The sequence below is a fragment of the Sardina pilchardus genome, chromosome 3, assembly GCF_963854185.1.
Source record: "Sardina pilchardus chromosome 3, fSarPil1.1, whole genome shotgun sequence".
NCBI classification, from domain to species: Eukaryota; Metazoa; Chordata; class Actinopteri; order Clupeiformes; family Clupeidae; genus Sardina; species Sardina pilchardus.
In genome coordinates this window covers 10,738,733-10,765,232 of record NC_084996.1, presented here as the reverse complement: position 1 = coordinate 10,765,232, position 26,500 = coordinate 10,738,733, and the positions used below count along the sequence as shown (strand labels likewise).

At 42.0% G+C, this 26,500-nt stretch overlaps 1 protein-coding gene across 2 annotated transcripts in view; it reads right to left on the bottom strand.

Moving 5' to 3' along the window:
- Positions 1-26,500, bottom strand: part of mybpc2a (myosin binding protein Ca) — a 41,426-nt gene that overhangs the window by 1,203 nt on the left and 13,723 nt on the right. The window contains exons 6-30 of one of the 2 annotated variants that reach the window (XM_062531754.1): positions 23,111-23,194; positions 22,075-22,223; positions 20,998-21,115; positions 20,727-20,778; positions 20,082-20,099; positions 16,962-17,018; positions 15,798-15,964; positions 14,947-15,079; positions 14,679-14,803; positions 14,274-14,379; positions 13,861-14,024; positions 12,122-12,287; positions 11,783-11,889; positions 11,644-11,673; positions 11,389-11,531; positions 11,014-11,173; positions 10,608-10,712; positions 9,987-10,175; positions 9,259-9,393; positions 8,703-8,870; positions 8,417-8,505; positions 8,071-8,263; positions 6,198-6,337; positions 5,649-5,808; positions 4,632-4,768 (exon numbers count right to left, since the gene is read on the bottom strand). In XM_062531754.1, coding sequence (XP_062387738.1) covers positions 4,632-4,768; positions 5,649-5,808; positions 6,198-6,337; positions 8,071-8,263; positions 8,417-8,505; positions 8,703-8,870; positions 9,259-9,393; positions 9,987-10,175; positions 10,608-10,712; positions 11,014-11,173; positions 11,389-11,531; positions 11,644-11,673; positions 11,783-11,889; positions 12,122-12,287; positions 13,861-14,024; positions 14,274-14,379; positions 14,679-14,803; positions 14,947-15,079; positions 15,798-15,964; positions 16,962-17,018; positions 20,082-20,099; positions 20,727-20,778; positions 20,998-21,115; positions 22,075-22,223; positions 23,111-23,168 — 3,069 coding nt within the window. In that variant the 5' untranslated portion in view covers positions 23,169-23,194. The remainder of the gene's footprint in view (positions 1-4,631; positions 4,769-5,648; positions 5,809-6,197; positions 6,338-8,070; positions 8,264-8,416; positions 8,506-8,702; positions 8,871-9,258; positions 9,394-9,986; positions 10,176-10,607; positions 10,713-11,013; positions 11,174-11,388; positions 11,532-11,643; positions 11,674-11,782; positions 11,890-12,121; positions 12,288-13,860; positions 14,025-14,273; positions 14,380-14,678; positions 14,804-14,946; positions 15,080-15,797; positions 15,965-16,961; positions 17,019-20,081; positions 20,100-20,726; positions 20,779-20,997; positions 21,116-22,074; positions 22,224-23,110; positions 23,195-26,500) is intronic. The other variant, XM_062531753.1, reaches the window with a different exon arrangement.

Genomic DNA, 26,500 nt, shown 5'->3' with positions numbered 1-26,500 from the left:
AGGTTCTTTCCCAGATAATGGAGCGCCAGCTGCTCCTGTCTACAGCCCTGCCCTCCAAGGTCCCATGCAGGATCAATTCCGGCAGAGGCGTTTGATGGGGGACCACGTACGTTCGCATCCCCGCACATGAGGTGAGATCTGTCCGGTGCGACTGCCATGTGGTCTAGCCTGGGTGTGCTCATTACAGAGCAAAGGCACCATTGATGGAAATGTTGTAGCAGCTGGATCTGCATGCAGTAATGAGAATAGACTTCACAAGGGCTTTACAGAGATAGCCATGACTTTCATTTTTGCCTTTGGAGTTTTGCCTTTTTATGGACATATCTTTTGAATTTAGATGCATTTGGCATATGCTGGGAAAGATGATATTAATTCGATTATTAAGCAGTGCTTTTCACCCTGGGCTGGTGTGGAAATACATTAAAATGCACATGCATGACAATCATGACATCTTTTCCAAAAGGTTTTACCAGCAGATTCACCAAGAGAAAGAGTAATAATAGCAGTATATCAAGAAAAATAATACTGTTTATCATTGAACAGTAATGCCCTCTAAAAGTAGTCTTTGATCAGAGATGGAGACTACTGTTCTTTACTTCAAGCTTTAAATCTTCCATTAATTATGGACACGAGCAGAGCAACATGTTCAGACATGTGGGGGCGGATACTTGAACTTCTCCCCCACGCAGGGGAAAGTTTTGTTGCACCTGAACTTAATTCCCTCACCCTGGGTTAGAGGGTGGTGGGAATAAAGAAACCCTTGTGAAATAAACAAAACAGAGTTCAAGCATATTTACAAATACAGTTATTTGAAGTGGCTACTGTTGTGTCTGGGCCGTCTGAACGGAATTCTTGACCCTGTGAGGTGATGTAGAATGCTACTCATCTGCCCGACTCTTGCAGTCACACTCAAAATGAATGGGTTGAGAAAACGGCCCATTTTAAATGATAAAATGATACAATGTACAGATGTGACTGTCACTGACGACAATGATGACTGACGACTGTTGTAATGAGAGGACAAAGATGAGTAGGCAGAGCAGTGACATTTACATTCAGCTGGTAAAGGGATGACGAAGTTAAGGGACAAGATACAAATATATATATTTTTTTTCTCTCAGTGGTAGAGCAGTTTCTCATTAAACTCATACCCATACACACATTTAATTGAGAATGACCCAAAAAGGTAATTAAAAGAAGTAGAATTAAAATGCAATAAAGGGTTTATCAATTAATCAATTAAATAAGGGTTTAACAATGAAACCTTATATTTCAATATGATTTTTGCATTGGTAACACTTTATATTAGCACACACATATTCACCAGTAATTAGCTGCTTACTAACATGTATATTAGTAGCATACTAGCCATTTGTTAGTCATTATAAGTCACTAATTAATACCTTATTCAGCAAGACCTTATTCTACCCTTACTAGACCCTTAATTAAGAATTTCCCCTATGTAAGCTCCTAATTACCCCTTATTCATAGTTATGAAATAAGTTGTTGCATATGAATTATGACTTAAATATACATGGCTCAGTATGGGACTTGTAAGGTGGTAGTACAACAAGAACAGTTATTCACCCCTAATAATACTTATCAAAGATGGTCTATTCAAACTGAACTAGACACTAAACCACATGTGCTAATAGTGTACAAACAACTAATAATTAAGTCTTTGTAATGCCAAATATGTTCCCTATTCTAAAGTTGGATCTTTGTTCACTATTAATTCACAAATAATTTGGCACTATTAACCCCCATGTATGTATACTGCCTCATACTAAAGGAGAAATCTGGTGTGATTCAATCCTTAGCTCTGCTGTTTGAGGTCAGTAGGGAAGAATAAGATGCTGTCCGTAAGGAAAAGAACAGAGAATTTGATACAACATACAGTAGACCAAATAGCAAACCCACAACTTATTCACACCGGAAGTCTTATGACCCTTCACACTTAAAAAAATAGTTTTGAGTTTGAGACTTTTGAGTACTCAGGAGCCAAGAAAGTTAGCATACAAATATATCCAGGTTCGCCTTTCTCGCTATCTCGTATTCATTATATATTTTGTATTTGTGCTAACTTAGCTGTCTGCTTCTTGTGTAGCCTACTATGTGCTGTAATACAGTTAATAAGTGTGAATAGGAGGCAACTTTAGTTTAGGGAACACATGGGGGTTAATAAGTGCCAAATGAATTGTGAATTAAATGTGAACAAAGACACAACTTTAGAATAGGGAACATATTTGGCATTACAAAGACTTAATTATTAGTTATTTGTACACTATTAGCACTGGTGGTTTAGTGTCTAGTTCCATTTGAATAGACCATCTTTGATAAGTACTATTCGGTGCGAATAACTGTTCTTGTGGTACTACCACCTTACAAGCCCCATACTGAGCCATGCATATTTAGGTCATAATTCATATGCAGCAACTTATTTAATAACTATGAATAAGGGGTAATTAGGAGCTTACATAGGGGAAATTCTTAATTAAGGGTCTAGTAAGGGTAGAATAAGGTCTTGCAGAATAAGGTATTAATTAGTGACTTATAATGACTAACAAATGGCTAGTATGCTACTAATATACATGTTAGTAAGCAGCTAATTACTGGTGAATATGTGTGTGCTAATATAAAGTGTTACCAAGTATTCTATACAAACAACCTTAGAATGAACATTTAATTCAACACTCAGTGCTCAGCTAATATATTTAAAACGTATATTAATGGTCAGACCGATTTATTAGGTCATTTGTTTAGAATGACTGGCCATTTCATAATTCTGACATGTCGGCATTTTAAAGGGAGGCTGAGAACATTTGCAGAGTTTATGAAGATGCTCTTGAAAAGCACAACATTCTTCCCACCAATGTTGCTGACAGGGAAGAGGAGCAGGATGAGACTTGAAGTGGTGAATGTTGAAGAGGAGAGAAACTCAGATTTTGTCCAATCTACAACTTGTGTTCTTTGATACCGGGAATGAAACTGGCTCCATAAAAAACGTACTGGGCAACGTCCAAAAACTAGTGTATTTTTGTCGCAGAGACTACTGTTTGTCTAGACTGAGGGAGGGTACAAACTTCAGCCTGCCAACGTCACCCACAGGAGCTAGTTATTGAGGTCTGTCCTTAATGTTCCAATACTTTAATGTCTTTGCTGACCATTTCGGCATTTCATCATATGAACTGAAAGTCATCCAGGAACTCTGTGTGGTGTTGGAACCCTTTGAAGAGGCTACAAACCGATGTCTGGCAGAGGAATTAACCTCCAGCTTTGTGATTTCTCGTGTCAGAGGCATGCATTTAAAGACAAAGATGACTGGAAACAAAACGTTTGTGTACATTCTACAAATCTTAGTTGATTCTTGAGTCAAGATTCAAACTCAACTGGTGTATTGGAGAAAAGCTGACACTCACTGCAAATACATAATCAAGTTTCCCTCCCCTAAAAGTAAATGCCAGCTCTGATGGCAGCAGTACTCAAGCAAAGAAACTCTTTTCGTATATGGAAAGTTAAATCAAGTCAATCAAACTCTTTTCCAATATGGAAACCAAAAAAGAGTCCCAAACTCTTTTTTCTATAAAGAAACCAAATAAACGTCCCAAACTCATTTCCGGAATGGAAGCCAAATAAGCGTCCCAAATGTTTTTCCCATAAGTAAGAAAATCAGGAAGTAAATCAAAATAAGGAAGTAAATCAACTGCGCTGCCAGTGGCCATGACGTCCTTGTACTCTTGAGTACACCATGTGTAGTAGAGGACGCTGACCCTTTGGTCTATTTGGTCTAACCAAAAGGAATTTTCCTGACCTAGCTTAACTTTCATGCAAATATCTTGCTATTACCTGCTTCACCTGTACCTATGTTGAGAGGATTTCCAGTGAAGCAGGAAAGATATTCAGATCAGAACAGTGTAGTCTCAATGATCAAACCTTTAAAAATCTTTTTGATAATAATATGTAACAATGTTGCCCAATGAGTTATATTTTGAAATGAATGTTAATTGCATTTACAATGTTTTTTTTTTGTTGTTGTTTCTTTTTTTCCCCCGTACCAACAGTACCCGGTAACCTTCGAGAAATAGATCTATGTGAAAAATGGCTAGAATTCTCCTTTAAGTACTATTGTTGAAATGAAAACAATACTACTTACTACTTTATTACTCAACATGCTTGGGGTAATTGGGAGTCATTTTCAGAATTGTACCCGGCTCAATTTACATTTACATTTACTCATTTACAGCATGCACAAATCATGCATGTGACGTTTCAGCACCATGGACAGTGCCAGCAAGCAAGCTGTTGCATTTCAACCGCCAGTGGCGTCCCCAAACTACTGGCGAACATCACAAACAACACTTGCTGAGTTGAAGAGATTTGGTGTTAGCTTGTCTTTCTAAATGTCTTTCTCAGTCACATTCAGAGTAAGACTCTCTAGTAAGACTGGTCCATGGCATGACAACTGGTTAATATCGTTATTTATATTTTGAAGAAAAATATGTTTTATTCTTCCTCTTCCAATTTATGCATGTGTAGTGGAGCTAATTCAATTTAAGGTCCAACTAATGCATTGAATGGAGGCTAACTCTAAAATTCTGAATTTTGCACAGCCGTGACACGTGTCTGCTCACCTTGGGATCGCCTCGAACAGCACAGCTAATAGCAGCACTGTAGCCTGCAACAACACTCCTGTCCACCAGGGGAGTGGTAAACTTTGGAGAACGGCTCAAGTCCATGTCCTTGTAGGAAGGTAGTTTCTGTACCAGCCCTGAGAGAGAGAGAGAGAGAGAGAGAGAAAAAGAAGAAGATAATGAAGAGTTTGCTGATACAGTACATCATTTTATCTGACATTTAATACGAATCTATATGCATACTTTGACACATCCTAATTAATCAATCAGTCAATCAATTAACTTCAATTCATGAAACATAACTTTTTTATTAAACATAAAACTGCATGGTATGGTTAATTCTGCAAAGAGCAGGCACAATAACCACATGTATATGTTGGTATCTGCCGCCACACAAGAAACACCAGTTCCCTCCAGGCCAGTAGAAAACTCACTGACATCAAGATGTAAGGTCTGAGGTCCATCTAATTCGCACATGTTACCTTGCGCCTTTGAAGGCAGAGTAATTGCACTGAACTCCAAAGTCAGTTGCACTCAGTGTATCTCAGACTGAAGTTGGCAAGGGTTGACTCCACTTGTCTCAAATGTTGACATTTTAAATAGGCAATTAAACAAGTAGAAGAGCAAGACAGGTACTGAGTCGCCATTTGCTAAATTTTCACTGAACCTCTACATTGGGCATTGCTAAGCCATTCCATCTTGTTATCAAGTGTGCAAATGCACTGCTTCTTGTTCTGGCTTGGACATCAGTTCTGAGATCCTCTAAATCTCATCTATACAGAAAGGACATCCTGGCAACAACTCCATGTGTCAGGGAGAATGCACAGATTATGTTGTATACAGTACTACACCTTTATAGTTTCAGCAACAGAGGCGTTGGTTGTGAAAACATACAATGGTAGAGGTGATTGTCAAGAAATTGTCATTGTGTGCACAGTGTTCAGTCTAAATCCATATTTCTGATTTGGCTTTTTAACTGCAGATCTTTTTTTTATTTTTTTATGCCAATGCCTTTACCTGATTTGGTTATGGCAGCCGTGTTCTTGCACATGCCAGCGTCTTCACTCATGCCACAGATGTTCTCACTGAACACACGGAAGGTGTACTCATTCCCCATCACCAGGTCCGACACAGTGCAGCTAGGTCTGCGGTTGTGTTCATATACTGTGAACCACCCCTGAGAAGAGGAAGAGGGGATAAAGGTGCGTGTCATCATTGTGTTGTTATTGTAGTGGTGGTGGTAGTAGTAGTAGTAGTAGTAGTAGTTGTTGTTGTTGTTGTTGTTGTTGTCATACAGTTATGAGTTTTGAAAAGATGGGTCTTTAAACAATGTATGTCACGGATTACCAAACTGTGGTACGCGTAAATCTTAAATAGTTTGTAATTATCAAAATAATTTCGAATCAGGTAATGATATGGAAACATGAAATTAAAGGATATAATTTGTAAACTCTATAGCAGGCTATGTTTTTTTTTTTTTTTTTTTTAAACATGATGCCTGGAATACATCAATGGAATACTTTTGGGAACTGCTGATGTATGTAAATGTATGTCACAGTGACATACCTTGGTCTTTAGGTCAGCTTTCTGGATGGTGTATCCGATGATCTCACAGTTGCCAGTGTCTTTTGGTGGCTTCCACTCCAGCGCAGCATTGAAGCCCCACACGTCAGTTACCAACACTGCCACAGGAGGACCAGGCAGGTCTGTGTGTGTGTGTGTGTGTGTGTGTGTGTGTGTGTATGTGTGTGTGTGTGTGTGTGTGTGTGTGTGTGTGTGTGTGTGTGTGTGTGTGTGAGTGAGTGAGTGAGTGAGTGAGAGAGAGAGAGAGAGAGAGAGAGAGAACGATGATAGGTCAGTTTACAGTATAAAAATAAAGTAGAGAAGGGAACACACACTGACAATTCCTGTCACGTCTACACGAGGCACAAAGACCAGGAGAGGAGAGGTTGATGCTAGCTAGGTGAATCATGAATGAAGGAGAAAAAGGGGAAGGGAAGAGAGAGAGAGAGAGAGAGCAAGTGCATTAGAGTGGCTAAGTGACTCTAAAATCAGCATGAAAGAGTTGGAGGGCACGTGCAGCACATCAGTAATACGGAACAGGAAAGAACGTTCTAAAAAAATGACTGGTAAGGGTTAACACTACAGACAGGGAGAATAGCAGAGAGCAAAGAGAAATGAGTGGGTGATGTACAGAGAGAGAGAAGAAGAGAGGGAGACAAAGAGGGAGGAAAAGCCAAAAAAGAGATAAAGAACAAAAGTGACCGGGCCATGAAAGAGATGGAGAGATGGGGCTGGCAAAAGGAAGAGGAAGAAAGAACGAGCAAGATGGAGAGAAAGAGAAAGTTGGTGGTGGGGGCTTGGGGGAGGGGGGGGGGTAGTGGATCTTGAAGGCAGTGCACATTTGGCATTAATCCCTCGCTGGCAGTGAGGATTGCAGTTCCCTTGCTTTGAGGGAAAATGTGTGTGTGTGTGTGAGAGAGAGTGGAGTGTCTGTGTGTGTAAGTGTGCATGCATTTGTGTGTGAGCGTGTATCAGTGTATATGCATATGAGTCTGTTTGTGTGTGTGTGTGTGTGGAGGGGGTATGTGTGTATCTGTATTTGTGTGTGTGAGTGCATATTTGTGGGTGTGGTATGGAAGGGGTGTGTGTGTATGTGTGTATTATTTGTGTATGTGTGTGTGTGTGTGTGTATGTGTGTGTGAAAGAGCCAGCTTCCTCTGAAGGGGCTCTGCTCCCTCATTAGCTCCCCTCTCAGCATGAGGGTCCCCTAATCCGCCTCCTAATCCCACTCCGCACCCTCGCTAATCCCCACGGGACCCCACCCGGTAATCCCTCACGTGGCATCCTGACCCACAGCTGCCGCCAGATTAAACGCCACGTCAGCTGCCCATGCACACCCCCCCTGTGCCCATCATGCAGGTAACTTTTACAACTTCCAGATTAAGGCGGCTGCAAAAGCATGTGGTTGTGGAAGTGGGCGAGGGGGGGGGGGGGGAGTAGGGATTACTGCACAGCCTTACATTGGCACTTGCAGGTAAGCGAAGGGACTCTAGAGACCAATGAGGTCATTTGCAGGCCTGATAGAGTTCAGGCGTGGTGCCTGAATTCAGGCTTGGGCTCGGCCATGTACGTTGTCAAGAAAGGCTATTCTTTAGTATGTATGTAAACAAATAAACAACGACAAACATTCTAGCACTTTCTTTTGTCTCTCTGCAGTTTCAGAACTAGTACTACAGTAGAAGAGGAAAATGGGCCACACATTTACTACCTATACTGTATGGAAGTTTACTTTGCTTTACTATTGCAGTTTTTTACACTCCGCTGGAACCCAAACAATCTCCCCGAGAAACCCAACAGCTGTTGTTTAGGAGTGTGTTTGGGGCGGAGTGAATTCGGTCGGCATATTGGCTTCAAAATGGTGGTCAGTGGCACTCACCCACGATCTGGATCTCCACGGTGGCTTTGTCCTCCATATTCTCGATTTGCACGGCCAGTGTGTACTTCCCAGAGTGCTCCCTCTCCGCCGAGCGGATGAACAGGATGGTGTCGACCTCGCTTGTGCGCACGTTCACCGATGAGGCCAGGGGCTCGCCATCTTTTGTCCAGGTCACGTTGGGTCTGGGTTTGCCCTATTCAGAGAGAGGGTATATAGAGTCGGGATGTAAGACCGTCAGCTCTTTCTCTATGACAAAAAAAGTGTTTGTACTGCTCGTATGCAGATGACATGTTAAGAGAGTGGATTGAGTTGTCAGGATTTGTGGACACCAGTTTTGCTGTCTCACCTGGAAGGGAATGACGAGATTAATCTTCTCGCCAACCGTCCTAATGAATTTGGTTCTGAGTTGCCGTGGGAGACGGATCTTAGGGTGCTCTGAAAACAGGACAGAAGTGTTCAGATAGAGGCCAAATGTGATCTAAAAGATCTAAAAGTGGCCAGACAGAAAGCAATTAGGCTGGCAATTTAGTCTACAAGCCATTAGATTAAAGAGTGTATGTAAGAGTGTGTGTATGTATGTGTGTGTGTGTGTGTGTGTGTGTGTGTGTGTATTTGTAGAACTCTACACTCACCCATGATCTCGCGGATGGTAACAGCTTGTTGCAGGGTTGCTGGAGGACTGCGTCCGGCAATGTTCACTGCAAAAACCCTGAACAAAAGCTTCTCACCCTGAGGAAGATTCCTGGCACGGAAACTGTTCTTCTCCACCGGCTGCTCATTGGCTTGCACCCACTCAGTTCCTGGGATGAATAACCGGTGGTAACATGAGGTTGTGACAAGGTGTAGAGAGGGTGTTTACCTGACCCAAGACAGACAAGGCCCATCTGGACCCAATGGGTTGGGATCAGATGAAAATTTGACAAACATTTGAGTTTTGGCAAATTGGAATTGTGGTTCATTATTTGAGTTGACCTTTAACCCCTTATGTTATGTTTTGGGTTCAGGTCCGGTAGGAATGCTTGTTGGGTTTGTGTCAGGCTCCCACTTTGTCAGGTTCAGACAGAAATATGCAGTCAAAAACAACAAAGTATACACTGACTTTTATCACAAGGACACCCATACTGATATTCAGTCTTTTTAGTCCCTTTACGATCTACAGTACATCTGTGTATTTGATCAGAGTCTTACCTCCCTCTTTGCACCATTCGATGATGTAGCCATCGATGCCTCCAGCCCCAAGTCTCTCGGGCGGGCGCCATTTCAGGGCACAGGTGGTGTCTGTGACATCATCCACCGTGAGACGAGTGGGCTCACTTGTTGGCGCTTATGGGCAGACAAAAACGAAAAAAGGCAAAGGCAAGTTATGAGCTCACAGAAAGTTCTAAGGCACAAATTTGAATCTGAAACGTGCACTACGTAAGGCTACCATGCTGCAGAAACCAGATAGTGAGAAAAGGTGGTAAAGCCACGATTTACTCATTCATTGATGTGACACAGATCATAATGAAGCAGAAATCAGTAAAGTCATTTTTAACAGGTTTTTCTCTAGTGGGACAAGGCGGAAGTTGATTTTTATATAAGACTTTGTCATCTACAGTATGGCAATAGTGGTACTTGAAAGGAATTAATGTACAGAGAACCCCCTCGTTTGTGCGTTGACACACCGGTGTTGTGTGGCATTAGATTAGCGATATTAAGGATATTTTTGCCATTTGCCAATGATTAAATTAGCATTAGCTCATGCAGGACGGTATTACCACACTGCAGGGCACCTTGTGTGTCATACCAATTGAACCCTTTCAACATAAAATCTGAGAATCTTTAAAGAACATTCAAGAGCTATCCAGGGGGGGGGGGGCATCATGTGCATGGGTAAGGAGGGTAGCGAAATTCACATGCGTATAACTACCACCTACCTATCGGCATAAAAGGCTTAGAAGTAGCACTGGGCTGTGAGATGCCGATGCCATTGACGGCAAAAACTCTCATCTCATACATCGTGCCCTCAATCATCTTCTTGGCCTCGTAGGTAGTGGCCTCGAAGATATCAAAGTTCAGCTTGGTCCATCTTTGGGAGCCCTTCTTCTTCCTCTCCATCAGATAACCTAGAAGTTATATCATGAGCTTGCTTTAATGTAAAACACTATTACAGCCATGGTGTTGTCGAGCATGAAGCCCTACTGCACTCTTACCCATTGCATACACAAGAACGGTACATTCTGACCTAGTTTTTGCACTAAAACAATTCAGATACAAATGTCTGTATGCAGTAGAGCATCTGCACTGTGTATATTCTCATCTTTGAGACCAGCAGAAAGTCCATTGCTCTGGCCCCTGCTCATACAATCTGTATGTACTGTATGAATGTGTTAAATTTAGTACACTGTGGGAGCCGGATCTCCTGTGATTTCCATGTTGAAGCGGAGCTTGTTGCCGGCGACAACGATAAGCATGTTCTTGTTGACCGCACTCTCAGTGGTGTCCAGGGTGGATTTTGGGTGGGTCACTAAACGAATGTGTCATGTGTGAGACCTCACCTTTAATGGGTACTCCACCATCAAATTTAGGCACGTCCCAAATGATGGTAGCTGTGTCCTCTCCAACCCCAGTGCACTTAACATTTTCAGGGGGATCAGGCACATCTGCACATGTGAATGACAGGAAGGATTCAGAGAGGACGAGAGGGAAAAATGGAGTGGGGTACATTTAGCAGAGTCCTAAGCAAAGAAACAGCAAGAAAAACAAAAAGTACAGAGAAACTGAGAAACTTTAATGAGATGCATAAAGGAGATTGAAGAAAGGCCACTAAAGAACATTCATCATTTAGTGGAGCAGAGAGGAGAAAAGACAGACAGAGAAAGATACAGAGAGAGAAAAGGAGAGAGAGAGAGACAGAGAGAGACAGAGAGAGACAGAGAGAAGCAGGCAGAGCCCGTCACTCACCCACAATCTTGACGGTGAGTTCGGCCTTGTCCTCCCCAGCAGGATTGGTGACAGTGATGTTGTACTTCCCCTCGTCACTCCTCTCAGCCCCCTCAATGACAAAGCTGCTCAGATTCGTCCTGGTATCCACCCGCACGCGGCCCTCCGCTTCGGTGATCTCCTGAAACCGGGGCGGAGACAGAATCACAATGAGAACACGGCCCGGAGTGCTCGTCTCAAATCAGTGGAGGATTTGACAGCGGAGCCCAAACACCCCCCGACGGTCCCCAAATTTGCAAATGTGCCAGACTGGACTGTCTTTGCTCCATTCTGCTGCTCTGGTGGCTTTCAATTTGAACATTTATTTTAATGACTTGACTTCCCACAGGCCCTTACAGTGTCCCCCCTCTTCCAGCACACTGTGGGGGCCGGGTCGCCTGAGATCTCCACGTCGAAGCGGAGCTTGTTGCCGGCGACGACGATAAGCATGTTCTTGTTGACCGTACTCCCAGTGGTGTCCAGGTGAATTTTGGGTGGGTCTGTGATGAAAAATGTAATAATTGAGTAAGATGAATGATTGGATTTGTGTATTGCGCCAGAAGATGATTGATACCATGTCAATGTGCCAACTAGTGTTCTGTCAGTACCCACCCTGGCGAGGAACGTAATCGATCTTGATTTCTATGAAAAAACAAGAGAGACAAGAGAGCATTGTGAGCCTCAGTCCATCCAGTCACTCAATAGTCATCTTTAGTGCTTGTAACCGTGAGCGATGTTCTATTCTCCATACCCAAGAAGTTGAGTTTGGCGGAGAGTGAGAGAGCGTATCCATCTGGCACAAAGGTGTAATCTCCCGCATCCTCCGGCTTCACATCATCGATCACCAGCTTGTGAATCCTGCGCCACAATCATCGCCCGTTACCACGGCAACCAACAAACTCACACGACCTTGCGGTCACTTGGAAAAAAAAGCAAATTGTGCTCTCGCGGACCCGTCTCCCTGGCAACGACATACTCAATAACCCGCATCCGCGGCTCTCCGGGATTACATAAACAAAACATCGTCAGCCTTGTGTACTCTTTACAGGAAATGTTTGTGAAGGGGCCAGCGCAGCAGAGCACACTGTACCTTCCTACGTGTGTCATCTTGAAGCGCTTGCTGGGCAGGACCTCCACGCCGTCTTTTAACCACTTGCCAGTCACCTTATCGTCGGACACCTCGCATTTGAACATGGCCTGTTCCGCTGCCTTCACCGTCAGGTCCGCAATGCTCTGGAGGACCTCCAGCTCCTTATCTGAAAGACAGAGGGACCAAAACATACAGGCAGGGAGGCACAGCACACAGGGGTGGAGGCAAGTGTGGGTGAGGATGACCTGTGTTGGGCAGGTTATAGTGGAGAGAAAAAAAAAGAGTAATGTATGCCATATTTGTACTAATATGATACATTCACATGTTGTGGAAAGATATATGTTTCCTGTCAGGGATGCCCCCAGGCTCTAGTTTGAGAACTAGCATGGCAGATGGGAACTTGCAAGCCTCCAACAGCACGTGAAGCATGGATTATAGTTGGCCAGTGCAAATCAAAGTTGAGGCATAGGCATTTCAGGCGTAACTAATACGAGAGCGGCATATTCCTTTTAAATGGAAAGCTTCAGATGTTGTTTAAATGTATTTCTTATGCACTGACTTTGTGAGGTCTGATGTAATATGCTGTTAAATTGGTCTAAAAATCACTATTTCCCTTTTTCTTTTATCACTGACCTGGCCTTTATGAACTGTCAATGGATTTTTTTTACAAGGAATTGCTTCCCTAAAAGGCTTGTGAGATAAGCTGAATTATCTGCAGTAGGGTAAGTCTATCATGAGCTGACCCTGGATAGACCCATAGCTATCACACACAGGGAGCATGATATTAATTTGGCTTTTATCTGAGGCTGATATGGACTATGATGACTTGTGATTGATTTTATTCAAATATCTGCTTAAGAGGTAGAACATTGTTGGCACCTCAAACATCAAGATTGCTCAGAGAGAAATCAGAACACTGGGTGACTAGGCATGGCAAGTTCATCCATTTCTGCCCTATGGTTCCAACCATTACAAGAGCTCTTTGAGCCTAGTTTAGATAGAACGTTTGTGATTAAAGGGACAGTCTTTATTTTTATTTTCAACTCAATCCATACATCTGTAGTATATGTTCGATTACTGCAAACAATATTTTGCACCAGATTTCTTCCATTAACATTAAGAATCTGTCATGAATACCTTACCATTACATACCAAAAAAAAAAAATTTCCTAAGCAAGAATATATCGTTTCTATTTATTTACAGTACTGCTACTGTGTTGAAAACAGCCTAATATTGTATAAACCAATCAAATGTTTTATCAGTAATCTATCTCTTGTACTTGGTGTCATGGTCTCTCACTTTTTGGCTTCCATCATAATTGTATGTAATCCATTAAGAAATATGTCAAAATTATTGTGTGTCATAATCGATCATATGTTATAGGATTAGCAATGAGATTGAGTTGAAAATTATATATAATATTATCTCAGTTAGGTATGACAAGTAATGTTACTTGTTCTAATATAATACATGTTATATTACAAGATTTGAAAAATCACAACTTCTACTAACTTTCTACACCCAACACTGAAAATGTGAAATTAAAGTGGGAAAGGGATAGGGAAAATAAGCTTAATACTTGCTGTATCACAAGTTGACCGTAAATATGTACAACAACAACAACAAACAAACAACAACAAAAAGATATCCAAAATGTACACTGCAAAAAGACTGCTTACACAGATAACATCTCAGTGATTTGGACCTGAAATGCCATCTCACAAAGGAAGTACTGTACCTTCCACCTCCAGCTCTGCCTCAGAATGCCCCCCATTAGTGAACACGGTGAACGACCCCATGTCATCCTTAGTGGCCTCGTTGATGACGAGCATGTGCTTCTTGCCATCTTTCTTCATGCGGTACCTGGTGAGTTCACGGGTTATCTCGATGCCATCCTTCATCCTAATGCAGACAGACGAAGGGAGGGAGAGAAGTGCTGTGGTGAAGAGAAAGCTGGATGGGGGGGATGGATTGGTCAGGGGCACAGGGGTTCAGGAGACACAGAACGAAGGACACCAAGGACCGACGTACAGAACAGAGTCATGCGTTGCCTATGTAAGACAGAGAGAGTCACAACAAAACATAGATATTTCAAGAGGAGAAATATCTGTTCATTACGTCGACTTCTATCTGACTGATACGTTCTCTCACCATATGACATTGGCTCCTTCTTCAGACACCTCGATCTCAAACTCCACCTTGTCCCCAACCACCACGTGCATGTCATCCAGAGGCTTGGTGATGGTAACAGGAGGTTCTGAAAACATATAGACATATCATATGTATGAACATGTAGACAATCATACACACTCTCCCCCATAAAGAGCACATTGTTATTGAAATACAACGATGGTGATGAGCCTTGGGAGAGGAACATGAAGGATCATGATTACATTCAACGTAATGACAGTGATGGGCAAAGCCAGCAATGGAAAGAATGAAGGTGATTGCCGTAGTCTTGGTGATGATCATCATGACGTTTCAGTACAATATTTGTGATTAAAGTGAAGGAAAATGGGGGGTAGAAAAGATGATAGATTGTGTTGCCACCAGTACCCTTAACAAAGACTTCGGTGAAACACTTCTCCTCTCCCACGACACATTCATAGGCAGCATCGTCCGAGAGGTTGCATTTGTTGATGGTCAGTTTCCTCAGGCTCCCCACACTCTCAAACACATACCTAGGAAACAGTGAGAAACAGCAAAGAATGAGAACACACACACACACACACACACACTGATAGAGAGTAACACACATACACACACACACACACACAAACTCAGATGAGTGCATATCTCAACCACACAACACACAAGGTCATACTTGGCAGAGGGCTTGATCTCCACTCCATTCTTCAGCCATTTCACTTGAGCGTTGGGGTCAGCCACCTCAACCACCATTTGAATTTTCTTGCCCTTTTGCACTGAGTAGGCATCGTCCAGTTTCCTCAGGAATGCTGGAGAAAAACAAACACTGTATGTAAGGTATACTGGACAGTTTTGCACAGCAGAACACACACACACAGCAAAGGAACACATTACTATTGCACGTGTTTGTATATATTGCACTGCACCAACTCCTTACTTTTCAGTACCTCCAGGATTTTGTGATTTTGTGTTTTCTTTTTTACTTTACCTCAATATTTCTGCAAAATATTTTCTGGATTCTTTACAATTGATTTTAATATCATTAACATTTTTGTATATCTTAATATCATGAACATTTTTGAGAAGCATTGCAACAATTTCAGTTAATTCTTCCCACAATAATGACGTCAAACACACTGACTGTGTTGCCCTGACTGACTTCTGTGTGTCAACTGAATTGAAGAGGAATTGCATTGGATGCATGTAACATAACAAAGCTTAATTGGATTTCAAGTGCTTCAGAATTATATAATAGAGATGTATCTCGCATATAAAACTAATATGTTATAGTATCCTGAGGCGTGCTGTGAGAAGTTTGGCAAACCCTATATGTAACAATTTTATATAATCCTCAAGAGAGTTGAAATAACACTGAACAATTTGGTGTTACAGCACGGCAGCCCTCAGACCCTCTCCTCGCTTGAACACTCCTCAAAACCATACGTCACAATGTGGAGCAACATTAGAAAACAGCGTTTAATAACGGTATCTGGGTCACGGCCTGAGAATGGGAGAGTTGTCACTCACCGTCGCATTTCTTGGGTTCCACCCTCTTCATTTTTTTCAGCCTCTTCAGCATGCCCCTGAGGTCAGTGATGCCATAATCAAAGGCAATCTTCTCGTAGTCGCAGGGCTTAGCTGCCGTCAGGATCGCCCACACATCCACTTCCTCCTTCTCCTCCACTTTCACCTCCCTGAGAGAATCAATGAGCGAGAGGAAGAGGAAGACAGAGAGAAAGATCAGTTTAAAAGTATACATGTACTGTATACACATACAGTATATGTATATATATATACACACATATATATATTATATATACATATACATACGGTATATTCTAACATAACACATAACACAATTTATTTGGATTTTCCCGTGCGTCACAATTACACTCAATACAGTATAATCTATATACAGTATACAGTATACAGTGTATTCTATATACTGTATATTCAAGGATATACATACAGTATATTCAAAGGATATATAGTATATTCAATATCTATATAACTGAAGTTGCTTAACAGGTTTTCTGAAATGCATGAGCTGACAGAAAACTTGTTTAGAATGGGAGGTTAGATCGTGAGATCTCCACATCAGATGCCCATCAGTCCACCTTCATGAACCATTCTCTTTCTCGCTCCATATTTCTCTATTCACCGATTAAGCACAGGGGTCGTATACCACACCCTGGCCGACACATAACTATAACACACTTGATACAACACAGCTGGACATGTGGATATGTGGATATGGGCTGTGTCTCTTATCTTACCCTCCTTTCTTGGGCTTCCTAAGTAAAGGGATATTGGTAAGTTTCATGTACACAATCTCTGTCATAAGAGCAATTGGTAGTTTCTTAAAAGGCAACAAGCTCACATTTCAATAATACCAACCAGTCCTAACAAAATTACATTGCATCCCACATAATCTGCCCGCTAAGAATCTTATATGAAGTGATCCTCTGAAAATTCCTAAACTTGAACACTTTTTTTTGCTGAACACTGACCTCTTGCTTAAGGGAACTACTATAATTAGCAATCACATTTTCCAGCAAATTATTCTTCCAGCACATCTCCTGTGAATTCTGCCTGGATCCCCAGCGATTGCAGATAAAGACAATGTTCGAGTGTTCAAGGAATATTAGGGCAATGCCGTGGAGTTACAACGACCAACACTGGCTCACTGACCTTTTCTTAAGCAAGGCACTGAAGTCCAGATCGCCAGCGTCTTCTCCTGCATCTCCCCTGTTCGTGAATATAAGAGACAAAAGAGAGAGAGAGAGGAAGACAGAGGAAGGGAGAAATAGAATAAGAGGAAAGATAGCAAAAGGAGAGGTACACTCTAAAAAATAATGGGGCCAGTACCGGTTCTTCAGAGCATGCCATAGAAGAACCTTTTTCAGTGCTTCAAAGAGCCATCTAGGCAACCTTTCGCCTGATGTAATGGTTGAACACAGAGTTTTGACTCTCCATGGAACCATCCAGAGATTTAAAGAACAATTTAAGCACCTTTATTTTTTAGAGTGCAAGTTGTGGTCCACCGTCAAACAGTATCTTACCTAAGCAGATATCTATTTGACTGCGGTAATTTCCCCGCCAAGTGCATATATGAAGCAATTGTATGGACAATAATATGACAAAGTGCAACAGACCAGGGGAACACATACTTATACTAAACACACGTTTTCACCTTTCGGATTTCAACGTCACTCTAATCATCATTTTCATACTTCACAAAGCTTACCCATTTCTGGAGATTTTTGTTTTCCATTTATCGTCCATGATGAATAGTTACTCACCAGTGCTATTCTCAACCCATTCAGTGTGTTTTCAGACGTTTACAAACACAGTATATGACTACAGTCTATACTGAACTTACCACCACACACACTGACACGGCAGCGCTTTTAAGACATGGTCACACACACAGGTCTGTGATGAATGTTGCCCTGACACATGCAAGCAAGGCTAACATACACATAGACAGTGGAATAAACACTTACAACAATGACATCCGCACGCTCAATGTAAGCAACATATCTAGTGATATGGGTGAAGGACTATGGGGCATTCAGTAAACATTAAGAACCCATAAATGGCTATGGGATATGGCTATCAAATTACTAGCATATTTGAAATAAAATGTTGAATATATTGAATATGAGTGTCTTGGTCTGACTTACTGTATGTAATATGTTTGGTAGCCTAACATACTGTACACTCTTGTAAAATGAGATTAATGCTTTCAATAGCAAGCTGCTTCATTACCTAAGGAAATCTAGGGGTCAGGATTGGAGTACAGAAAATGCAGATGTGGGTTGGTGAATATATTCAGAATTAAATTTTGCTGGTAGCTGTTTAGCCAGAAAAAGCACAGAAAATATAACAAATGAACTACTTTTTTCATGGGCATGACCTGTAATACTAATGTAATCATATAAAAGACAGGCTCCATAGTACAGTATCTGATGTCTTTTTATAACTGGGAAAGGTCACATTTGTTTAAGAGGAGGTCATTCCGAGGTACAGTATCTCATAAATGCATGGGTGTTATATATATTTGATCATAGTCATAACTAGCAACACAATGGAGTAAGAATAATCATAGTTTCTAATAAGGATGCCAGCAACTGTACTCTTCCTGGACCTAACCTCAAACCTTAACAAATGCCAGCCATACCATAAACGCATGAACAAGTCTTGTTCATTCCACTCATTGAACTCGGGGACTCCATATGTACAGTACTGTACATTCCCAAATATAAACAGGAAACTTTAGAATGGGAGGTTAGATCGTGAACATCAGATGCCCATCAGTCCACCTTCATGAACCATTCTCTTGCTCGCTCCTCTCCACATTTCCGCATCCAACAATTCAACTCAGCGCTCATACACCACGCCCCCTGTCCACACGTAACCATAACACACACGACAGCTAGACATGTGGACATAGGCTGTCTTTATCTTACCCTGCTTTCTTGGGTTTCCTAAGCAAAGGGAGGAGATGGCATTTAAAACGGACACCATGCAGGCCCGCGGATGTGACATCGCTATGGACGGTAGACAAGTAACGTCATGGCGTCTACACCATGAGCTACCTCACTAGAACTACTTGGTACAACATGTGATATTCACTCATGCCGACTCGCACTCTGTCAGGTGACAAAGGGTACCTGACAGAGGCAAAGGGTAAGACTGAAACTCGAACAGACAGGCAGGCTGAGGGGCAGAGGGAGACCCAGATACAGGAAGTCAAAGAGGCACTCTCCTGGGGGAACACTGAGACGCAACGCACAGGCACTGCGGATGGATGCCCAAGCATGCAGAAATTGACCTAAAAAAAAACCCTACCTGCATTTCTCATGGCAACAATAATATACAAAGAAAAAACAGTTCAACACTGCTGTTAAACACTCCACCGGTCACTGGTGTTTAGATGTATCCAGGCGAATACACCCATGTTGGACATCAGGACAGGACAAACACCTACAGTACACAACTGCATCCAAAGACACCGACACATCATGAGCAGACTCTCTTGAATTCCATTCAGGATACAGGAAGGAAACTGAGGTCCGAGGGTAGACCCTTCCCACAGTGGTAACCTTTCCCACAGGTTACAGGTCAAATTAACAGTAAACTACAGTATTAAAAAGGTTGTAAACCATTAAGTTGAGTTATTTGTGTATAGTGTATCATAGTATGTGTATACAGTGTGGATTAGCAATCCATACTCATCTGACATGTGTATGTATGGGTGTAGGGTATTTTCAGTAAGAGGCTCCTAATCTCTATTATTTGAGAGAAAAATGGTTGATTACCCAGGAAGGGCAGAGATATGAGAATCCGGACGTTCCAGATTTCATATATACTGTAGGCTACAGAGAATGCTTATGGAGGTCAAAGGTCAGGTCATGAGATCTCCACGACAGATACCCATAAGGCAAACCTTCATAAACCATTCTCTCACTCACTCATCTCTTTTTCTCTCTCTCACTCTCTCTCTCTCTCTACATACATTTCCTTGTGGGGCCAACAGGTTTGGACCCAGAGTTCTCAGCGAACACAAAGAAACACTTATTGAGAATGGAAGGTCAGATCATGAGCCTACGTGAGACGGAGACCCATTGGTCTACCTTCACACACCATTCTCTCCCTCGCCGCCGTCCCCTCCCCTCTCTCCTCACTGCTTTAGCCCACAAAAGCACGGAGAGAGCGCCCCATCCCACACTTAGACTAATAACACACATGACACGACACGACACAGCTGTATATGTGGACATAGTGCTGCTGTGTCTCTTATCTTACCCCTCTTTCTTGGGCTTCCTGAGCAGAGGGGGGAGAGGGCGTTAAAAACAGGGCACCAAACAGACTCTCAGATATGACATTTACACACAATGGGCTATTCTCAACCCTCTCTCCTCGGTCCTCGATCCTCGGTCCTCTATAAATTCTTCATGAGATCAGTTGGACCGAGCCGGAGGATCGAGGACCAAGGGGAGAGGGTTCAGAAGAGCTCATACAGTACACATACAGAGGTTCAACACATACGTGTGATCTTGACTAGGAAGTGCACAACACAAACAACAGTGTTCAGCAATGCTCAACAGTCATGTGTCAGAGACAATGGAGAAAGACATGAGACTTGAAGAGAGCGGTGATGAGAGACATGGACAAGCAGTAAAAGATGGAGATGACATTTGAAATCAAAGAGATGCTCTCTAGACTGAGCTACTGGAGTGCACAGATATTAGCGAGCAGTAACATTTGCCTAAGTATAGGAAGAAAAAGTTTTATGCAATATTGCAATAAATGAAAAATATCCAATACACTCAACAACCAATCACAGATATATTCATGAGGGGAGAGTTGCTGTCAAGTCTAACATGCCGTCTCTAGACACACACACACACACACACACACACACACACACACACAGACAGACAGACTTACGAGCGCTTAAAAGCCTCCAGAATGTTGGTCTGCTGCTGTGATTCGTCCACGGCTGAAACAGGATGAAAACAACAATAGATGAAACAACGACCAAAAACAAAAAAGAACAAAAACAGTCAAATAAGACACTCCGTCACTCAACATGAGACGATCCATTCAGTGCGACACCTGACTGACTGACTGACTGACAGGCAGCCATGATGGCGTGTGGAGTGAAAGTCGCTGAGTGAGTGAGTGAGTGCGTGCGGCGCTGAGTGACGTGCAAACTGACCTTCCACTGTGATCTCAAACGTGCAGCTGTCACATTTGTCTTTGGCGATGACCTCACATCTGTATCCTCCCGCGTCTGCGTCAACCACCTTTATCATATGCATCTCGTACGTGTAGACCTAAGATGGACAGACAGACAAAGGGATGTCTTAGAAAGTGTGATAGAGGGTTTGAAGAGACATTTATAATAACAGTCAACATTTATATATATATCAACTATCAACCGTCACTTTCTAAGACACAGTATACAATCTGTCATTGTATACTGTGTAAGTGCTAAACAGCACTATTCAGTTCTCTTTACAACTACCATGGCCTTAGAGAGCCTTCTGGTTACTGCATGTCCCTCATACACGTGTTTGAGTAGGCCTACACTTATCTTTCCACTTGTTGTAGCAGTTTGACTGAGAAGGGAATATAACTCATCAACCATACCCCAGCTTCCTAGTTTTGCATGCAGCTAAAGGTCTGGCCTGGCTAAAGCGATAGGCTGAGAGTCTCTGGGCTGAATGCCTGGCTAAAGTGATGGGAAAACAAATTTTCCACCCTCTGCCCATTGTTACATTGCCAAACACATAATCAATTCTGTTCACGCATTAGCATTCTTGTGACAAGAATGTGAATGCAAGAATGTGCATGCAGTAGCATTCTTAACTCGCTAACTAGTTCATTGTCTATGCTAGCAAAAGTCTCTTCAATCTTATTGTGTCTGATAACACAAGTTCAAGTTTACATGCTGAAAAAAACGGTAACATCAGTTCTCTGTAGCAAGGAATAAAATCAGATCACTGACTTTAAAAAAAAAAAAATGAGATAACTGAAGAGCAGGCTGTGCAGAACTCCCATCCCATTTTTGCCATCAAATGTCTGAAAACGTGTTTCACTTAGAGAACTGCTATTATAAAACTCACAGTTTTCAAAGGCTATTTCTGTTTTAAACACACACACACACACACACACACACACACACACACAAAAACACTCCTAAGGAAAGCAAAAGAAAAGGTAAGAGTAACCTTGACAGAGCTAAGAGCGAATTCTCTCCACCATCCTATTCCTATAAAACACAGGTACCTACCTTAGAATTCCGGTCATACGTCTCCTTAAATTGCAGGTGTTTGCCCGCCTTGCTGCCCAGGTCCATCCATTTTCCTTTCATCCACTTTATGTTTGGCTTCCTCAGCATGTTGGAGGAGTCCACCTTAGCCACGAAGGTGATATCCTTCCCTGTCATTAGCAGTCAATCATCCAGTCAATCAGCCACTATCAGTTAATCAGCACAGTAAGCAAAGGTTATTGATTTATGATTTGTTATGGGTCTGTGTAAGTGCAACCAGGCTGAGAGAGTCAGGTTTCAGTGTAGCTGGATGCTCAACAACAGTGTGTAATGTTTTGGATGGTCTGTTGTGATACATATCTTTGATGAATTGTATTTTGCCTTTGCTAAATTGATATTCAATAATGGTGCATTAAAAGCAAACTGTGAAGACAAAAATGTACATATGCTAATATTTCATTTTTCTCATCAAATACATGTTTGTTATTCAAAATAACATTATTTCACTACACTGCTTTTCTGTTTGGCAAACATACTGAAGATAATGTAGCATACTGTATATTCAGTCAACATGGCAGGTCCATTAAACATTGTGGTGAACAGACCCATTGAAAGATTCTCCTGTATCAATACTAATACACATATTAAAGTTGCACGCACACAGCAGATGAATTGCAAAGCATCCAAGTAGTATGTAGCTGTGTGAACATTTTATTTTATCAGACTGTTTTTGTATAAATTATATTAGCCTATAAAACTAAGTACTGAGGCACTATACATTTCAACAAAAAAGTTGAAGACAGGTCTTGACTTCCTTGACTTTTTTTGTGATCATAGGCATCGTAGCATCATAAATACTGTCAAAGTACTACCAACATGTACAATACAACACGTATTACCTATTAATGAGTGAGTTCAGGGTGTAATGTAAAAGATAATCACCAGAATATTCCTTCAAGATCTAAGGCCTCTGAGGGATTCTCCTGTAACCATATACAGCTAACAAGACAATTCTCAGAACAGTTAAAAAAAAAAAATAGAAAAAGAAGAGTTTTACCTTTAATTGCTGTGGCGCTCTCTGGCCTCTGAACAAAGAGGCCTGTGACCTCTGACATCTGACGATCCTCCCCTAGAACCTCTTCTGAGAACGCAAAAGAAGGATAGAGAGAGAGAGAGAGAGAAAGGAAGAGAGAGTGAGAAGGGGTGAGACCACAGGCTAAGTGACCATTAGTTCAGCCAGTGGGCTGATGATAAACACAAACAGGACAAACGGGAAGCGGTCAGTGGACAGGGGATAGATGGAAGAACAGAAGGCATTTTGACATGGGTTTGGCGCTGGGCTTTTTCTAGACTCTTCCTTTTCTCTTTCTCTTCGGCTACTGAGACCACAGCTGGGTTAAAAGGCTATCAGAGTTTAATAGGTATAGTGTGGTGAGAAACCTCTCAGAAGGCTCTGTCGTTTGGGCTGATAAGCGCCTCGTAACATCATGGCTGTGTGTGAGTGAGAGAGAGTGTGAGCATTTTAAGCTCAGGAGATGATGATCCTACACACACTGACTTTTCGCAGCCAAAGCCTCTAAGATACACACGATCCCTGCCTAAGACAGTGGGATACAGTAACTATGTGAGCATCCCCACCAGGCTCTCCCAAAACAGAGCTCCCGAATACCTCCCTCTCCAATAGCTCCAACCCCCCATGCCTACTCTCTTAGAAGAAAAGCTGCTACAGTATATAGAACCAAAATGCATGCTTCATATATGGCACCCTTAAAAGGTTCTTTAAACCATTTTGAGGGATTCTTCAAATGAAGCCCTAAGGGTCTTTAAAGCCTGCATGGTTCTATACAGAACCCCAAGAACCCTTTTTTTTTTGCACTTTTTTTTTAGTGCACTTGAACTCTAAGGGAACAACACTGACAACACAGGAGAGCTGTACAGTATGTTGACACGGCTGACATTTGAACCTGCTCCGTATTAGTCCAGATTTAACTCCCCACGTCAACTCCCCGTCTCCCCTGGCAGTCACCACGGTCTCTGCCGCTTCTCCCCTGCTGCTTCGCTGGGTCACGCATCCACAACAGGGAGACGATGAGTCAGAGAACAGAGTTTTCCCTCTGTGCAGAGTTTGACTGTTTATCTTCTTAAGTTGAGGGTATAAAGTTGTATTTGTGAGTCAATGTTTATTTTTCTTGGTTAGTTTTTTTTAAAAAAAAAACATTTTATACACCTTAGAGGTGATCTTTATTTGCTATATTTGCTTTTAGATTTTACAATATATGATATGATTTAGAGCTTGCGTGTTTATTATGTTTAGTTAATGAAGCGATAGGTATTACTCCATGTATTTGTCCTAGGCAAATACATCCTGTGCTACAGCATGCGTTTGTCTTACCATCGTCAGGTAATTCTGTTCCAGGGAGAGAGAGAAAGAGTGATGACAGACAGTTACTAAACTCAGTGACCCTTAGACAATGAGGTAGCATCCTAGCCCACACACACACACACACACACACACACAGACACACACAAACACAAACATACACTCACTCTTACCTATACACTTACTATGCTCTTCCCTCTTCTCCCAAGTTGTTGGGTTTATTCTATTTTAGCCTGTTTTAACACCTTACTTTATGTAATCACATGCTCAATGTACAATATGGTATGCAGATTTTGTATAACATATTTATTACATTATTATATTAATTTGGACAGATTCAACTATGTTGCAATTTAAACAATAATTAGTGTTTGATGTTACCCATTATTGTTTCAGTATCTGTATGCATTAGTATCCATTTTCATTAGAGTTTGGCATACTGTTTGCTAGAGGAGATGAATTGATAAACTCAAGTTGTTTTAAGACACAGCAGTTTTATCAAGCAAACTTGATCAAAATGCATAGGCAGTGGACCATGACAGGTAAAGGGGCAGAATGAGACAGGCATGGTCATGCACTCCCCCCCGGTAGAGCCAGGGTGATCCAGTGTGTTTAATAGCCTCAGTTAACGAAATACAACATTCAAACACTGATTCTGAAACAGTTTTCCTCTTTGTTTTTTGTATCTAGACAGTGACAGGCCTGGACTCGAGGGGGGGAAAACTGGCACTGGATCAGTGCTTGGGGAGAAGCTGTCTCCCATTACCTGTGAACCAACCAGCACACGTCCACATTGGAAACCCCGCGCGACACTGAGGGGACACGCTTCCAATGGCATGTCTCACCACAGGCAGTATACTGAGGAATGGGGGGAGATGCCTGAGGGAAGAACTACAAGCTAAACTTGCTGTCCGGTCAATCCCCACAAAGTGACAGACACAAACACTATTATAGAGACATTGCTGTATGTGTCTCTACACAGTTTAAACTATAATATTATGCCAGCGTCTTTCTTAGTGTAAACATACACATACACACACATACACACAGAAACAAAATCATATTCAACGATATATACCTAAGTGCTAACAGTATATATCAATTTGTCATTTGAAACTTCAAGATGCTTATTCAAACTTGTTGTTTTAGAGACACCCTCTAATCAAGCTAAACATCTACATCTCACTTTAACATTGCTGAAAGAGCATAATATAAATTAAAGGAAAAACCTTCTTTTCAAAAAAAATAGTCACCAACTCTCACGTTTCTACTAAAGCAGCCGACGGACCCTACCAGTCATGCTATAGTGGCCTTCGCCAGTGCAAGCCTATTACTCATGAGTAACCAAGTGCATTATTTATTTGTTTGCATGTTGCTTTGTTTTTCCAGTCAGAACCCCTGTGAGGGACACAATAGACACATGGAGGGTCCAGCAGGGACAGTGACTGAAGGACAGCACAGACACAGGTACGGAGCTGTACAAACACATGACACGTGCACATGACCACATACAACGAGCCGTCACACAGCACTCGAGCCAGCCGAGAAAATGGGGGGGGGGGTGTGTGTGGGGGGGGGGGGGGGGAGTTTTGGGAGAGTATTGTGTATTGGTGTGAGTATTGTTTCTGTCTCTTACCATCTCTGCCCTCACTTTGCTCTGGGGTGAACAGAAACAATAGAGGAAGAGGCGGTTAGAGGGACAGACAGAGAGAGGTTAAGGCAACAGACCAACGAGACAGGCGACAGACGCCGGACAGCAGAGCTGAAAAAGAAGACAAGTCTGTGGGAGGGATGGGGATGCTTATAGGGGGGGGGGGGGAGACACCTCTGTCAAGTATCACCTGCTATGCTCCGGGAACAATCATACTTTTTTAATTAAATTAAACAATATTTTTGCTATTAATATAATTGACAATTATATTAATAGATATATATTGACACATATTTTTTACACCATGATTTTCTCATGCAATACAATGGCACAAATGAGAATATAATGGATTAAGCTACTTGACAAAGGTATGGAGGGCATAGTGACAACATTTACACTCACAAAGAGAGCCTACA